This window comes from Notolepis coatsorum (genome assembly GCF_963971535.1).
Source record: "Notolepis coatsorum genome assembly, chromosome: 2".
In the NCBI taxonomy this organism is placed as follows: Eukaryota; Metazoa; Chordata; class Actinopteri; order Aulopiformes; family Paralepididae; genus Notolepis; species Notolepis coatsorum.
Genome location: NC_140166.1, coordinates 162,588,759 through 162,607,807, shown reverse-complemented (window position 1 = coordinate 162,607,807; position 19,049 = coordinate 162,588,759). Strand labels below are relative to the sequence as shown.

Below are 19,049 nucleotides of genomic sequence, written 5' to 3'. Positions count from 1 at the left end.
AGAGCAGCACTGGTACAGATAGCAGCACTGGTACAGAGAGCAGCACTGGTACAGAGAGCAGCACTGGTACAGAGGGCAGCACTGGTACAGAGGGCAGCACTGGTACAGAGAGCAGCACTGGTACAGATAGCAGCACTGGTACAGAGAGCAGCACTGGTACAGAGAGCAGCACTGGTACAGAGGGCAGCACTGGTACAGAGGGCAGCACTGGTACAGAGGGCAGCACTGGTACAGAGAGCAGCACTGGTACAGAGGGCAGCACTGGTACAGAGGGCAGCACTGGTACAGAGAGCAGCACTGGTACAGATAGCAGCACTGGTACAGATAGCAGCACTGGTACAGAGAGCAGCACTGGTACAGAGGGCAGCACTGGTACAGAGAGCAGCACTGGTACAGAGGGCAGCACTGGTACAGAGGGCAGCACTGGTACAGAGAGCAGCACTGGTACAGAGAGCAGCACTGGTACAGAGAGCAGCACTGGTACAGAGGGCAGCACTGGTACAGAGAGCAGCACTGGTACAGAGAGCAGCACTGGTACAGAGAGCAGCACTGGTACAGATAGCAGCACTGGTACAGAGAGCAGCACTGGTACAGAGAGCAGCACTGGTACAGAGGGCAGCACTGGTACAGAGGGCAGCATTGGTACAGAGGGCAACACTGGTACAGAGGGCAGCACTGGTACAGAGGGCAGCACTGGTACAGAGGGCAGCACTGGTACAGAGAGCAGCACTGGTACAGAGAGCAGCACTGGTACAGAGGGCAGCACTGGTACAGAGAGCAGCACTGGTACAGAGAGCAGCACTGGTACAGAGAGCAGCACTGGTACAGAGATCAGCACTGGTACAGAGAGCAGCACTGGTACAGAGGGCAGCACTGGTACAGAGAGCAGCACTGGTACAGAGGGCAGCACTGGTACAGAGTAGCGTGGATACAAGGTAGCGTGGATACAGAGTAGTGTGGATACAGAGTAGTGTGGATACAGAGTAGTGTGGATACAGAGTAGCGTGGATACAGAGTAGAGTGGATACAGAGTAGAGTGGATACAGAGTAGAGTGGATACAGAGTAGCGTGGATACAGAGTAGAGTGGATACAGAGTAGTGTGGATACAGAGTAGTGTGTAGAGTGCTATTTACACTCTCTGTCACGGCGTCGTCCACCAATGTCAAAATAAAGAGTCTAGGTTATCTCCGTTTCCAAGATTTTGAAATAAAACTGGCAGTTTTACACACTTCATTTAGAAAAGCCATACAAATTTCTCAAGTTGATGAAATAACGATAACGATTAGTGATAGTAAAACAAAATGCTGCGTCATCTACCTGCCAAAGTTTTACTGGACCAATCCTACCCATTTAACCATGATCCTGCCCTACTCTCTCTTGGCATGGAGTGAGTGTTCAAAGTAAAATGCAGGTCAGTGTCACCTTTAACACTTTGGGTGCCACGCTGTTTTTGGGGCCCATCCATTCAGTGCCATGCATTAAACTAATGGAGTTTGTCACCTTGTTTGTAGAGCTATAACTATATTCTATATTATAGCTATGGATACAATACTATGGTAATTTGACACTGAGTTTCTTCCGGTCAAGATGCAAAAAAGAAAAAAAAATTCCATCCATACGTTCCCGCTTTATACCGTGGTGAATATAAGTATGGTTTTAGAGCGGTCTAGGGTAATTCCTGGGAGGCTGGTAATAGCCTGCAACGTGTATTATACTAAATGCATTGGCATTTTGGCCCTACACACGCTACAATAAAAAAATCAAATGCATGGGCGGCTACGTGGCGTAGTGGGCAAGGTGCTCGCCACGAAATCTGGAGACGCTGGGCTTGCCTGTTCGAGCCCAGCGCTCCACATTTGCTTTCAGTTTAGCTGGTCGTCCGTACTAATACACATTGGCCGTATTAGGGGGTGGGAAACTGATGGGTGGGGATCGGGCGTTGTGGACAGCGACTCCTACAGGTCGGTTGGTGCGCCTGCGCAGTAGAATCAGGAAGTGTCGGGGGCAGCGTGAGCCTCCCACGCGTTACTCCTCGCCACTGAGAGATCGAGCTGCGCAGGTGAAAAGATGCGACTGCTGTTACCTCAAGTACCGGAGGGGACTTGTGCTATGTATGACTTAGTCCACATTGCAGCCGGCTTGTGGGAGGCAAGAAACAGCGTCCGTGACAGGGGAGGGTTGAATTGGATGATACGAAATTGGGATGGGAGAAAATATAAAAAATGGGAGAAAAAGTGGATAAAAAAAAAAATCAAATGCATATGATAGGTATTGTGTTCCATCATGAATGCATGAAAGGGGGGGGGGGGGGGACTTTTTTTGATGCTCTGATCGCCATCAACGGCATACGTTGTAGAGTAACGTTAGAGTAACACTTTCGGATTGCAATGAAGGCATGCTTGGATCAACGCAAGATTGATATCATATAGCCCTTACCTTGACGTGCCCCAAAAAGAATATTCCAATTATCTGATCGCCATTCCAAGTATTGATGTCCATCGTGTCGCCAACATAATCCATCCCACAACACCGATCGGGAGTGTTAGATTCTTCTTAATCCGAGCGTTATAACCGCTCGTCATGTCCGGAGAAAAAGAGCAGAGCCGGACCCATAGAATCGGCGCACAGCCCAAGACACAAGGATGCGGCCGGTACTGCACCTTCGGAGTCCCAGTATGCATTTTACAGGCAACATACAGCTCCCTGACATTGAATAGGGTATTAAAATCCAAAAAAAGGAAAAACTACCCAGAAACGTGTTAACACGTGATTGGCACTCAACGGTCGGGGCCCAGAAACGCGTTAACACGTGATTGGCACTGAAAGGGTTAATGCAGGTCGATGTCGACCAACATGCCGAGCAGCCTTTTGTGTGACACCTCTGTGTACATACGACTATGTGGGGGCCTTTAGACTTAATCGGGAGAGGTTTGGGTGTCCTGGTGCCTCAGTGAGCCAGGGTGCATAGCCTGGTTGTAAGACGTTGTGGGTTTGAATCCAGCCTGTCATCCCCTCTCTTTCCCCGTTCTTTGTTGCGACTCTCCGCTGATCTGGGTCACCTGAGGTGATGCTTTGTTCTAAGTGCGCTTAGATTCCCACGATTGAAGTTTTACCACCTCAGGATAATTGCAATAGTCTCAGGAAGTTGTCCGTTACAGAAGATTATACTAATAAATGGCCATCTGGCACCTGAGTAGCGTAAAATAAACGTGTAAAAACGTTTGACCCGGGTCTGATGCTATCCGATGAAGCAAAGGAAAGACAAATATTTGTAACCCTTTTTAGGTGTACAATCTCCCAGTGGTGGTGTTAGAATTATACACGGTCGCTACTGTTCTGGAACGTAAAAACACCTGAGCGGGCAATAAGAAAATCTGTGTGGTCTCTGAGGTCGCAGGGGTAGAGGTCAGCAGGGTGGGGTCGGAGGTCAGACGCTCTGTAATTACTGGAGAGGTTTTGGGATGCGCTTTTTGGAACATCAGGCGGATTCCCAGGCAGCAGATGTGACGAACTGCCGTCGAGGAGGAATATCCCCATGGGAACTGTGCAGAACAACAACACCACACCACCACCACCACCACTGTCAGCGCTGCAGGCCCAGAGGAACCGGGCTTGGCTGCTCTCTGGGATAACATCCCCAGAGAGGGAGGGAGAGAAAGAGAGAGAGGGAGAGAGAGGGAGACAGAGAGAGTCAAGTCAAGTCAAGAGTTTTATTTGTCACGGCATACAAGCATACAGTGAAATGCGGGGGGTCTTGCCCGCAACGATTGTGCAATAATACAATAATGCAATAATAAGAATCCAATAGGATGAAAATAAGACATTTTGTGCAATAATACAGTAATAAGAATAAGACATAACAGGTATATGTACATGAAGTTTACAAAAAGCATGGTAAGACATGCTAAGGAGAGAGAGAGAGAGAGAGCGCGAGAGCAAGAGCGAGAGAGAGAGAGAGAGAGAGAGAGAGAGAAAGAGAGAGACTGAGGCTGTGGGAACACTTTGAGGAATTCTGCTTGTCAGTCCATTTCCCTCGAGAGTTTGTTTGTCTGTTTGTTTGTGTGCAGTAGCAACAACAACAACTCCTCTTTTAAACCGAGCCTCGGATTAGCGGGACGCGGTTCACGTCGCTCACATTTTGGTCTGCAGGAAACGCTGCACATGCTGAAGTCCACGTAGGCGCCAGCACAGCTTAACCCTTTCACTACCACACTACCAAAGGGTTAACCCTTTCACTCCGACAAGACAGAAGGTTAACCCTTTTCACTACCGCACGACAGACGGTTAACTGTCTGTAGTGTGGGGTAGTGAAAGGTTAACTGTCTGTAGTGTGGTAGTGAAAGGTTAAGCTTCTGTTGTGTGGTAGTGAAAGGGTTAAGCTTCTGTAGTGTGGTAGTGAAAGGGTTAAGCTGTGGCTCAGACAGGAGCACAGTGGGTCGTCTGCTCGGACAACAAGCACACGTTAGTGATTCCTATCGCAGGGCCTTGTCAGAGATGGAAGTCATTTCTTCTCAGTCGTTCTTGTAACGACCAGGGATCTGGCTTAGTGAATTTATAGCTTTGTCTTGTTTTCTATTCCTGTTTACGCTGATGTTTCCGACAGTACATCTGCATTGATTATTGTTTTTATGACAGCTATAATATCCATGGTGGCGCTTTTAAATTTTTTTTCTATGATTATGGTGCCGTGGTGATGTTGACAGTATTCAGCTGCTGACAATAAAGAATGCTGTGTGTGTGTGTGTGAGAGAGAGAGAGAGTGTGTGTGCGTAGTGAAGACTGCTCCTCATTGAAGACAGGCGGTGACATAACCCCCGCCCCCCTTGCCACTTGACCTTTAACCTGCTAAGAGGTCAAGTTGAGTGTGTAGGCCTCCTTTAATTTAGACGGATCAACCTGAGGACAGAGACACAGACAGACAGACAGACAGACAGACAGACAGACGATGGATGGTTCTGTTTATCTTCACATTCTGACAATTCAATGAATGCCCGGAATACATACACAGCCACATTTTCATGCCTTGTGGAGACATCTCACTCCCTAACCCCTTACCCTAACCTTAACTATACTACATCTCACTCCCTAACCCCTTACCCCAACCTTAACTATACTACATCTCACTCCCTAACCCCTTACCCTAACCTTAACTATACTACATCTCACTCCCTAACCCCTTACCCTAACCTTAACTATACTACATCTCACTCCCTAACCCCTTACCCTAACCTTAACTATACTACATCTCACTCCCTAACCCCTTACCCTAACCTTAACTATACTACATCTCACTCCCTAACCCCTTACCCTAACCTTAACTATACCCACTACATGTCAAGCCCGAATCCAGAACCCTAAACTAACCCCTCGTCATCATGGGTCCGACCAATGTCCCCACAAAAACAGGAAAATGTGAGAGAAAAATCAGCATCATGTTTTAGCCTGTCTTCCTTGGGGCAGAGTCATGCCAGCTGCCAGTCAGTTTACACTGGTGACCATTTGATACCCCATAATGTAGGCGCCATAGCAACAGATGGAGAGAGTCTGTTCATCCAACACTTCGTCTGCTTCTTTACAAGAGCTTTTCACCTCTTCTCACACCCCTGAATTACCCTTGAGCCTTCCTGGAAGAAACGGCAAAACAACAGTTTGTCTCTGAAGTGAATAGACACAAAATGACACCATAGAGTTCATCATTTCAAGTAAGAATGAATAATTCCAATGCCCCCCCCTCCCTCCTAAATTTCAAAGTAATTTGAACCCTTGCAACAAGTGGAAAAACATCTCCCAGTGCTTTTGACGCCGATATTCACGGGAGCGTTTCCAGGATTTTCTTCAAACAAGCAACGCTATCGTGAAAGGATTATCTCACTCCGTTACTTGTTTGGTAGAGATTTGACTGTTGAGCTGAAGATACTCTGCACTGTAACACGTTCAACTTTCATGTGTTTGGGGTGTGCACATTCATACGTGTGTGTGTGTGTGTGTGTGTGTGTGTGTGCGTGCGCGTGCGTGTGTGTCTACATGAGCAGGCTCTACACACTATTACATAACACATTTTATGTGACACGGTGGCTCGTTCGTCTCCTTGTGTTACAGAGAGATCAAGCTCACATTCCTTCACCTCCGAATAGTTTTTTATTGAATGAAGGAAAGGAGGAAAGGAACGGAAAGCAGGGGGGTGGGGGGGAGGAGAGGGAGGGGGTGTAGGGGGAGATGGGGGGGGGGGGGGTGGGGGGGCTTAGGCAGAACAAGGAGGTCTTTATGATGAGTGAATCTTTTGGGTCTGACTCATCATCCTTCACGGGCCTGAGGGGCCCCTGGACGCCATGTTTACTGAATGACACACTATGTAGTCGGAACGTGTCAGGAAGTGTCAGGAAGTTAAGAATGACACCTCTCTCTCTCTTCATAGTCTTTTATCTATCTCTCTCTCTCTTCATAGTCTTTTATCTATCTCTCTCTCTCTTCATAGTCTTTTATCTATCTCTCTCTTTCTCTCTCTCTCTCTCTCTCTCTCTCTCTCTCTCTCTCTCTCTCTCTCTTCATAGTCTTTTATCTATCTCTCTCTCTCTTCATAGTCTTTTATCTCTCTCTCTCTTCATAGTATTTTATCTCTCTCTCTATCTCTCTCTCTCTCTTCATAGTCTTTTATCTCTCTCTATCTCTCTCTTCATAGTATTTTCTCTCTCTCTCTCTCTCTCTCTCTTCATAGTCTTTTATCTATCTCTCTCTCTCTTCATAGTATTGTATCTCTCTCTCTTTATCTCTCTCTCTCTCTCTCTCTCTCTCTTCATAGTCTTTTATCTATCTCTCTCTCTTCATAGTCTTTTATCTATCTCTCTCTCTTCATAGTCTTTTATCTATCTCTCTCTCTTCATAGTCTTTTATCTCTCTCTCTTCATAGTCTTGTATCTCTCTCTCTTTCTCTCTCTCCCTCTCTCTCTTCATAGTCTTTTATCTCTCTCTCTCTTCATAGTCTTTTATCTATCTCTCTCTCTTCATAATCTTGTATCTATCTCTCTCTCTTCATAATCTTGTATCTATCTCTCTCTTCATATCTCTTATCCCTCTCCCTCTCTCTCTCCCCCCCCCCTCTCTCTCTCTCTCCCCCCCTCTCTCTCTCCCTCTCTCTCTCTCTCTCTCTCTCTCTCTCTCTCTCTCTCTCTCTCTCTCTCTCTCTCTCTCCCTCTCTCTTCCAGCTCAGAACTATTTACTTTAACTATGGCTAGGCCTGCCGCGATAAGCAATAAATCGATTAATTGCCGCGATAATTAAAATGAATGCAATGATTTTGACGGGCGCGATTAATTGCTATTTGCGTGTTTGTTTGAGGCGGAACCAGTGCCCCTTGTCAGTCACTGTCCGTGTTGGGAGGCGGGCCGCTGGCTTTACTACAGAGCACAGCACAGGAGCTCCGTGGGGCTAACGTTACCCCTCATTGTGTCTATTCTACTAGCATTAACGTTACTCATACAAACAATCAATAGCGAGTTATATTGATCACGCTATGTACGATAGCCATGCTAAAACGCTAGCACAACATTAGCACCTAACCTAACAACAAGCCTTAACAAGTCAGCAATCTTTTTGCGAGACTAAACTCTCCGCTCGGTGGCAAATTGTGTTGATGTCGGTTTTGTTTAATCAATAAATGAGGCAGAATACACAGTGACTGTATCCTTTGTTTATTGCACTTGTGCCTGCTGCAAACATAATGATTATGAAATCCTATGCGAGACATTAAAGATGGCGCCGTTCTGTTTTCGTTCAGACTCCCTCAGACTCTCCAACGAGTGACGCGTCTCTATTCTGACCAATCGGTGGTCTGCAGTGTTTCACGTGACTTTTCTGGTACCACTTCTACCAATAAGATGCATGCATCTCACTTCTACTCGCTTGGAACCACGACAGAGCAGGGACTAAAAAAGTACCTGATAATCACAACAATACTTCCGGTCCGGTCGGTGGGCTTCAAAATAAAAGTCTAAAACACCGGAAAAGACGGAGCGGTGGGCTTCAAAATAAAAGTTTTGGGAATTAATTTCCCCAAAAAAAAAATTCTCTAACCGGGTTGCAATAATATCGCTTATCGCGATATTTTCGGGGGCAATTAATCGCCCAGCAAAATGCGTTATCGTGGCAGGCCTAACTATGGCTGAACAACACTGATGACAGTAACATGAAATGCCATGTTGATGGTTTGAGGTCATGTACTGTATAGTATATAATAATATAATATAATAATATATATGCCACGTATTGTTAGGAAGGAGACGTTGTTGTTGTTGTTTCACAGGTGATTCCCTGCAGTACCTCACCAGGGGCGACAGTGGCTCAGGAGGTAGAGTATAGTCATCTGGTAATCCAGAGGTTCCCAGTTCGATTCCCACTCCTCCCAGGCAGCGTGTCAAAGTGTCCTTGAGCAAGACACTTACCGGTAACCTCTAACTGCTCCCGGTGAGCAGCTTGGCACCTTGCATGGTTGCCTCTGCCATCGGTGTGTGAATGTGTGAGTGAATGGGTAAAATGTGAGGAACAAATTGTAAAGCGCTTTGGATAAAAGTGCTATATAAATGCAGCCATTTATCATTTACCCGCTGGTTGTATAACGCAGTGCTTCTCATTGGATAACACTAGTGCGTTGCCCATTCGTGGCGTGACCCTTCAGAGTGGGACGTTTGCTTGGCTCCCGTGTTGTTGCTCCCGGTGTTGTTGTTAGTTGGCTGTTCGGAGCGTGCGCTCAGCTTGCCCCCCGGAAGTGCTGCCTGCAGCTTTCTCCTGCAGAACCGCTCATCCCATCGGCTTCACCCTCGACACCCTGCACTCTCGGGTCCTCAGCGATACGCCCCCGCCAGGTGTGAAGTAAGGCTGAGCCCAAACGTTCGAACGTTCGGACCTTCGTTCGTTACGTTGGCATTCGAATTCTAAATCAACATTTGAATAAAAATGTTTTAATAAAAAAATAATAATAAAAAATGTAAAGTCTATTCATTCTGTTTAAACCAATGGGTTTTTTCTTCACAGTTGCAGATAAAGATTAGGCTACACTAATATTATAGTATTAAAACTGATGAGCTAGGGGTGGCCGGGTAGCACAGCGGACTAAGCGCCTGTCTACCACCGCAGAGACAGTGGGATCGAATCCAACTGCCAGCGGTACCTCCGGCTTGGTCGACCGTCCGTGCTGACAATTAGACCTGTCTCAAACCCTGCCCCTTTTCTTGATCCTCCAATCACAGCTGTCGCTTACCTCGGACAAACTTTGTTTGTACGAGGAAGTCAGAGGTAAGCGACAGCTGTGATTGGAGGATCAAGAAAAGAGGGCAGGGTTTTGAGACAGGTCAGTGGGTGGGAAGCCGGTGAGGGTGGGTCCTGGTCGTTGTAAACAGTGACTCCTACAGTTTGGTCGGGGCGCCTGCACAGCAAGGGAAGGATCTGGGTGAGGTAGTGTGACCCTTCCACACGTTACACTCTCCCAGTGAGAGTCCGCGCTGCCAGGGGAAAAGAAGCGGTTGATTGGCTACACATGTGTCGGAGGAAGCATGTGATAGCCTCCACTCTCCCAGACCGACTGTAGGGGGTAAGTGCGCAACGACCAGGAAGGGGATTGGGAATTGGCATAACGACTAACATTGGGATGGGAGAAAAATGGAAAAAGGAGGGGGGAAAAGATAAAAAAAAACTGATGAGCTATATTCATTAAAGAAAGTTGATTTAATAAAAAAAATAAACTCATTTAATCAGATTAATCACTTTATTCAAATTGAGGATTTAGTTTGAGGATATTTATAAAATATTTTCTTAGTGAAATAATTTTTTTTTAGAATTTTTTTTTTTTTATTAAAAACGAAGGTTCGAACATTCGTTAGAAAAACCCTGACAAAGTTTGAATCCCAAAAACAGGCTTCGGGGACAGCCCTAGTGTGAAGTCGATCGGACGAGCGGTTCTCGAGATATTCGAAGGACAGAGATTCCTTCCTTCATAGTTAGATTCTGTCTTCGGGGGAAAAGGTATTTTGTTGTTAGATATTATTTAGTCCAGCATTGCATAACTGTCTCTACTGTGGGTGGGCAGATAACAGAGGAGTGGGACCTATGATCAGAATAGTCATTGGGTCTCATTCCCGAACGAATTTACGACCAAAAATGTCCTCTTAGGCAGATTTTTGCCCATTTAAGACATATTAGGGCTGGGAGCGCGAGTCCCCAAATTTTCCTGAGATCAGATTTGAGCGTGGCTGAGAGCAGATTTAAGAGTGCTGAGGAGCACTCTTATGATTGATTGACTAATTGAAAATTGTATTAACTTGACAGACTGTGTTCTCATAGTGATTCCTTCATGTTAACGCTACAGGCCTCCTTGGATCTGTTTTAATGATTAATTATATACATTTGAAAGAATGCAGGTCAACATGCAATGTATCCCATTGATTGGTATACAATGGGACAGACCTTTGTTTGATTGATTGATTGAAAACTTTATTAACAGATTGCAGAATGGGTACAGTACAGTACAGCTCAATTACATACAATTGTTAGGGGGATGCAGACCAGAGAAAGACTTTCGTCTTGTTTACATCAGGATCCCCCATTTTCAATTCATCATAACATATATGACACACACAACATACAGATAGACAGTACTGCTACATCTATACATTTATGACATACCAGATTTGCAAATACAGTACTGTTTGTGATACAAAAAGAGTCCAGAAAAGAGAGTACATTTGACGTAGAAACTGTTGGAGGAGGTTGGGTAGGAGGGGTGGGTGGGGGACACTGTACAAGCAAAACTGTACATTGGAATATTGACAAAACCATACTTGGTAATTTACTGTACATTGGAGGGGGTTGATATAGCTATAAACCTGCATTCCTTCGAATATATCATTAATCAATTAAACTTATATTGAAATACACTATATAGCCTATACACCAACACTGAAATGACGTGGATAAATAAATAAATAAGAACTAAAGCTAATCGGTGGAAATAGACTGCATTAATATTCCATAACAAGTCTTGTGTGCGCCTACGTGTCTAATGAATGAACAGTATAGGCTTAATATATTCCAGTTACCTGTTTCATTAGGATCCAGCACTATACACATGATCTGCCCCACGCACAGTACAAGCACAGTCCGCATGTATACAGACTGTACCTATACTGTACGTAGGGCAGAGCACACATACAGCATCTACCAAATCCTAATGAAACAAGTCATTAATGGAATAACAAGCCATACTGCGTTCATTCATTACGCCGTAGGCTATATATATTATATTTCATTCATTCATTCATACAGTACTGCGTGCGCACGTGTGTGTGTGTGTGCGCGCACGCTGCGGCAGGTGTACCACAAGCTGTATATGATGCCAATACATTCATCTAATCTAGTTTTGATGGGTCGCAAGACTCTCAAAGCACTTCCGCCATTCCATTTTCACACAGCTGCGTCACTAGTTGCCTTATAAGGAGCTCTGGAGGCGTTGTTTTGTATGCAAATGACCTGAACGGGAACGCGCTTTTGAGTTTAAGACAGAATCACATTCGCCAAGCAGGTACCAGATCTTGTCACAGGTGCGACCGTTTCAGCCACTTAAGACATATTACCAGCACGTTCGGGACTCAGAGTGAACTTGTCATTGATTCTGTCTCAGTGGTTCCAAGATAAGTTTTCCAAAAGAACTATTTGAAAAATGTTGGAGAATGAGACCCATTCCTATACATTAATATATTAAACCTATGATCAGAATACTCATTCCTATACATTAATATATTAAACCTATGATCAGAATAGTCATTCCTATACATTAATATATTAAACATATGATCAGACTAGTCATTCCTATACATTATTATATTAAACCTATGGTCAGAATAGTCATTCTTATACATTATTATAGTAAACCTATGATCAGAATAGTTTTTTTTTTTTTTTTTTTTATCTTTTTCCCCCTCCTTTTTCCTCCGATTTTCTCCCATCCCAATGTTAGTCGTTATGCCAATTCCCAATCCCCTTCCTGGTCGCTGCGCACTTACCCCCCACAGTCGGTCTGGGAGAGTGGAGGCTATCACGTGCTTCCTCCGACACACGTCTAGCCAATCAACCGCTTCTTTTCACCTGGCAGCGCGGACTCTCACTGAGAGGGTGTAACGTGTGGAAGGATCACACTACCCCCCTTAGATCCTATCCGCGCTGAGCAGGCGCCCCGACCGAACTGTAGGAGTCGCTGTTTACAACGACCCGGACCCACCCCGCCAGCTTTCCCACCCTCTAATACAGCCAATTGTATTAGTGTGAACGGCCAGCCAAGCTGGTGACAACGCCGGAGCTGTGAGCTGGATTCGAACAGGCGAATCCAGCGTCTCCGGTGTTGGTGACGAACACAATCTCTGCTACGCCACCTGACCGCCCAGAATAGTCATTCTTATACATTATTATATTAAACCAACCTATGGTCAGAATAGTCATTCTTATACATTATTATATTAAACCTATGATCAGAATAGTAATTCTTATACATTATTATAGTAAACCTATGGTCAGAATAGTCATTCTTATACATTATTATATTAAACCTATGATCAGAATAGTAATTCTTATACATTATTATAGTAAACCTATGATCAGAATAGTTATTATTGTACATTATTATATTAAACCTATGATCAGAATAGTCATTCTTATACATTATTATATTAAACCTATGATCAGAATAGTCATTCTTATACATTCTTATATTAAACCTATGGTTAGAATAGTCATTCTTATACATTCTTATATTAAACCTATGGTTAGAATAGTCATTCTTATACATTCTTATATTAAACCTATGGTTAGAATAGTCATTCTTATACATTATTATATTAAACCTATGATCAGAATAGTCATTCTTATACATTATTATATTAAACCTATGACCAGAATAGTAATTCCTATACATTATTATATTAAACCTATGACCAGAATAGTCATTCGTATACATTATTATATTAAACCTATGATCAGAATAGTAATTCTTATACATTATTATAGTAAACCTATGATCAGAATAGTTATTATTGTACATTATTATATTAAACCTATGATCAGAATAGTCATTCTTATACATTATTATATTAAACCTATGATCAGAATAGTCATTCTTATACATTCTTATATTAAACCTATGGTTAGAATAGTCATTCTTATACATTCTTATATTAAACCTATGGTTAGAATAGTCATTCGTATACATTATTATATTAAACCTATGATCAGAATAGTCATTCGTATACATTATTATATTAAACCTATGACCAGAATAGTAATTCCTATACATTATTATATTAAACCTATGACCAGAATAGTCATTCGTATACATTATTATATTAAACCTATGATCAGAATAGTAATTCCTATACATTATTATATTAAACCTATGATCAGAATAATCATTCGTATACATTATTATAGTAAACCTATGATCAGAATAGTCATTCCTATACATTAATATATTAAACCTATGATCAGAATAATCATTCGTATACATTATTATAGTAAACCTATGATCAGAATAGTCATTCCTATACATTATTATATTAAACCTATGACCAGAATAGTCATTTGTATACATTATTATATTAAACCTATGATCAGAATAGTAATTCCTATACATTATTATATTAAACCTATGATCAGAATAGTCATTCGTATACATTATTATATTAAACCTATGACCAGAATAGTAATTCCTATACATTATTATATTAAACCTATGACCAGAATAGTCATTCGTATACATTATTATATTAAACCTATGATCAGAATAGTAATTCCTATACATTATTATATTAAACCTATGATCAGAATAATCATTCGTATACATTATTATAGTAAACCTATGATCAGAATAGTCATTCCTATACATTAATATATTAAACCTATGATCAGAATAATCATTCGTATACATTATTATAGTAAACCTATGATCAGAATAGTCATTCCTATACATTATTATATTAAACCTATGATCAGAATAATCATTCTTATACATTCTCTCACGGTGCTACACTTCTAGTGAACTATTCAACATTTTTGCTGTGGACCCCCGTGGAACCCTCTCGAGGCCCCCTGGCGGTCCCCAGACCCCACGTTGGGAACCACTGGTATAATGAACGGGGCTGCATGTCTAGAGTGCCACTGGGTACAAGTGCTACGCAGAGCGCTTCCACGGAATGAAAGAGTCCCAGTTGACGAGGAATCACGTGGGTTCTTAAGATATGCAAACTATGCCTTTTAATTCCTGATTTGATTTCTTTGGATCTACACGGCTTTCATCGGCCAACAACAATATTGTATCTGGCCAGCTGCAGATGGTTAGAGGGGAGTTATGTTCATCGTTCAGAGTGTGTTTCTCTCTCCGCAGATTCCCGCAGCTTCCTGGACAGTATGAACCACGCGGGCGGCTCGGCGGACGGGGAGCTGTTCAGATCGGAGGTCACGCCTGTGTTCAGATCGGAGGTCACGCCTGGGTTCAGGTCGGAGGTCACGCCTGGGTTCAGGTCGGAGGTCACGCCTGGGTTCAGGTCGGAGGTCACGCCTGGGTTCAGGTCGGAGGTCACGCCTGGGTTCAGGTCGGAGGTCACTGCTGCATCCTGCCAGAGGGGCTTCGGCTCCATGCGCTCAGTCAACTCTGCCAGCCCTCTGCCACACACTGAGAGGTACACACACACACACACCTACACACACACACACTGAGAGGTACACACACACACACATACACACACACACACACACACTGAGAGGTACACACACACACACACACACACACTGAGAGGTACACACTGAGAGGTACACACACACACACTGACAGGTACACACACACACTGACAGGTACACACTGCCAGGTACACACACGCTGCCAGGTACACACACACAAACACGCGCTGCCAGGTACACACACACACACACACACACACACACACACACACACACACACACACACACACACACACACACACACACACACACACACACACACACACACTGCCAGGTACACACACACACACACACACACACACACACACACACACACACACACACTGACAGGTACACACACACACACACACACACACACACACACACACACACACACACACTGACAGGTACACACACACTGACAGGTACATGAGTAGCATGTACACACACACACACACACACACACACACACACACACACACACACACACACACACACGCACTACCACACACACACATTTGAATACTTTATTTGGTTCTACAAATTATATTACATAAACAGGGAATCAAATGTATCGGGGCCAAGCAGCACTGAACACTTAAGGGTACACATAGCACCTCCTTCTCCATGTGGCTAAGCTGCCAATAATAGCTGAGACAGAGCAATATTTGGCAATTTGTTTGGCTTTTCTTTTAAACATTGCAGCAATTCTCAGACCGGTCATGGTGCATTTGTATACATGGCCAATACTTCCGAATACAAGTACACTATATCTACACCTATACCCAAGGTCAGCCATCACACTGAGCAGTGGTTGGTATACAGTATGATATACTTGTCCCGGAAGGCCTGGTCCATGTACAGACCAAAGGTACAGCCTACTTCTATGACCAGCACCTCCCTATGGCTGGTGTCAACAAAAACAACGTCCGGTGTATTTGGTATGTTAGCAAAGACATCGTTGGTAAGGCCAAACCACTCTGGTTTCACTCTGGCATGTTTTTACATTGCTGCACTAGATGGTGATATGTTCCGTACCACATCAGACACAATGTCCACAATACGGTCATGACGAGCGATGTACAGGTGTTTGTATGCATTACATGCAATGGATTCTAGGTGTTGTGAATCCTGATGGTTTAAACAGAATGGACTGTGAGTTTGAGGATACCAAGTGGACAGATTGTATTGAGTGGGTAATACCTGCAGTCTTGCTTTGATGGTACATTTTAAAACATCCTCACCAACAGCGGCGTTCTTAAACACTGAGTGTGAGACCGAGTGGTCAGCAAACTCCAAACAAGCTAGCTTTCCCTGTAATCTGAGTCCACACCAGTGCTGCCTGATCTCAGACTGCTTCATGCTAAGCAGAACCCTCCTTGCAGAGTCTCTGTGCAGTTCGACAGTCTCTTCCTGCGGTGTTGTGATGTTGGCCTTCACAACCACACAGGGGTCTGTGATAAGTTCATCAGAGACAGGGACTTCAGTCTGTGTGTTGGGTCTTGTCCATTTCAGCTGAACTCCAGTCTGGTTGCAGAGGTCATTGAGATCTGACCAGTCAGACCAGACCCCGAAGCCCTTGGCCCGAGAGTCCAGTTTCCCAGAGTCTTTCTTCCTGAAGCCGAGGAAGTTATTCTGGTCTGCGGTGGCCAGGGTGATCTTCCTTCTGCGTAGATCCAGCAGGAGAGAGGCCCTGGCCATTTCTATGACGGTGACATCATCATTGTTAAGCATGTGGAGCAGGTGGGCTAGCCTGGTGGCTATGTAGGTCCACTCGACATTGGGGACTCCCAGCCCTCCCTCTCCACATGGGAGAAAGATCATGCCCCGTGTGGAGTGTGTGTTGAGGCCTACCCACTTTCTGACCAGCTGAACAGTTTTGTTTGTCATTTCTCTCAGTGCCTTGAGAGGGATGTGTACATTGGCAAAAAGGTGTTGGATTTTAGCCAGAGCCACCTCTCTTAAAGCCTGGAACTTCATTATGACGGGGAGGGGGGACAGGTCAATCAGGTGTAGACGATGGAGAAACTCTGTAGTGAGCTCCTCGACCTGCTCCCCCCACTCTCCAGCGATGTTAAACCTGTGGCCAAGGTATGGGTAGGTCTCATTACGGGAATACACCTTGATGGGTTGACCCATTACAAGAAAGGAGGGGGGCTTGTCATTCTTGGCCTTATACCAGCGGTTGCCTCCACTGCGGCGCTCATGGAGTATGGCGCACTTGGCTTGCTTCACCTCCAGCCCTGACCACTGGAGGAACTCATCAGTGCGTGCCAGCATGTTAATGATGACATCTTCCTGTCGTGATGACACCTGCATGTCGTCCGTGTATCCCTGAACAGGATTTGGGGATCGGACATGCAGAGGAGCGCACTGGTAAATCCACTTCATCCACTGGTTGAGTGCTAGGATGAAGTTCACGGCACTCCAGGGACAGCCAGTTTTTATTCCCACCTTCAGTGCAATCGGCTCTGTGAGCTGCTGCCCACAGATAACTTGGATAAATGAACCTTGGTATACACTGGATACAATATTCACAAAAAGGCTGAGGCAGGTGTATTTCCTCTAATGTTTTTAACATCACCTCATGGGAGAGTGTACCAAATGCGTCTCTAAAGTCCAAAAACACTGTGTAGAATTTGGATGATTCATGTTTGAAATCGTCGATTCCGGTTTTTAAGCAAAACACATGTTCGTTCATTCCCTGTCTATTGATATAAGCTTTCTGATGGGGGGAGAAAATCCCTGTGTCCACCAGCCAGGGTAAGATGCGGGTGAGTAGGCACTTCATAAACACTTTATATATAGTGGGCAATAGTGAAATGTCACGCCAAGTGGAAGGATCATCTGGGATATTTTCCTTTTTTGGTATTCTATGGATGAGGGCCCCTTTCCATGAATCAGGCACCTTCTCATTGATCAGGCAGGCATTGAAGATATGTGTGAGTGTCTGTGTTGACGTGGGCCTGGTAGCTCTCAACGTCTCATAGATGACCCCATCAGATCCGCTAGCCTTGTTATTGGGAAGAGAAGTCAGAACTGCATCCACCTCTTCTGTTGTAAAATCATGGGTATCTGGGAAATAGCCTGGCTCTATTTTGTCAATGAAATTGTACCAAGGGGGCGTGGCCAGGGGAGTGGCAGCGCTTGGTGCAGTTTGACATTTGGCTTTATAGTAGTTATACACATTGGTTGTATCACTAACAGTGGGGGGGGGGGGGGGGGGTCGGGAAAACAGATATTATTCAAAATGATATTGATTGCCTTTGATTTGCGATGTTGCCAGAGGTATGCCAGCTTGGTCCTGGAAACCTTTCTTTTCTCCCGATGTGTCTCTGTCCCAGAGGTGCGCAACGCTGGTTGTATTGTCTCACGGATGAAGCAGAGCTGCGTTTCTATCCAATGTGTGAGAGAGTCAGGTGTTAGGTCTACTGGGAAATCGGCAGAGAGAGGGAATTTCTTCAGGATTCTAGCGACATATTTTAGAAGCTGGAATCCGTACGGACGCGCGTTTCCTTCATCGCGGAGAACAGGGGTGCAGTCGTAATATCAGAACTGCCTGGACGCCACGTGCATGCGCGCTCCCGCGGACGTGCACACGCATACATGTTCCCTCGCGTATGCACAGACCAGCTCAAGCAAACCCCCCACAGGGCTTGTATTTTGGTCTTGCACTTCTCTTTCTTTGTTATGCTATGCAAAGACTAGGTGATAAGTGCCGGGTACTTGGCGCACGGCACGACAGTAGAGTGAAAGTTGTGAAAGCATTTTTGTGTGCGCGCGCGTGCACATCCGTGCGCGCACTTCTGCTCAGCGAACTGCTAGGACGGCGTGGTACCGAGTGGTACCACCACTGCATCACTGGCGGAGAATATTCCATTCTTAAAAAAAACGCTGATCAGGATTGACACCAATCTGCCCCACTTCTCTGCGCCTCCGGGAGTAACAGCAAAGTTCGATCTTACCTGGAGCAGTTTTGTGTCCAGTGTCCCCCTGTACGTTCTTTCATGTCTCTGGAAAGTAATCCACTCGCAATCTGACATTGGTCGTCCAGTGCATCTTATGTCCCAACTGCAATAACGGTGGCAGTTACAACGGGTGTATGTGAGCTTAGATGTTAAAAAAATCATGCGCGCATTCGTCTCACCACTGACAGCCATGACACAGAGTGAGACACACACACACACAGGGCCGCATCAAGGGGTGTGCGAGCAGTGCGGTCGCACAGGGCCTCGCGGGGAGGGGGGCCTCGCAAAAGAAAAAGAAAAAAATTTGTATTTTTTTTTATTATTTTTTA

The 19,049-nt window shown here is 44.7% G+C and overlaps 1 protein-coding gene across 2 annotated transcripts in view; it reads left to right on the top strand.

Moving 5' to 3' along the window:
- tns3.2 (tensin 3, tandem duplicate 2) overlaps positions 1–19,049 on the top strand; it is a 258,371-nt gene that overhangs the window by 183,402 nt on the left and 55,920 nt on the right. For both annotated transcript variants that reach the window (XM_084308688.1, XM_084308687.1), the window contains exon 17: positions 14,421–14,715. In XM_084308688.1, coding sequence (XP_084164814.1) covers positions 14,421–14,715 — 295 coding nt within the window. The remainder of the gene's footprint in view (positions 1–14,420; positions 14,716–19,049) is intronic.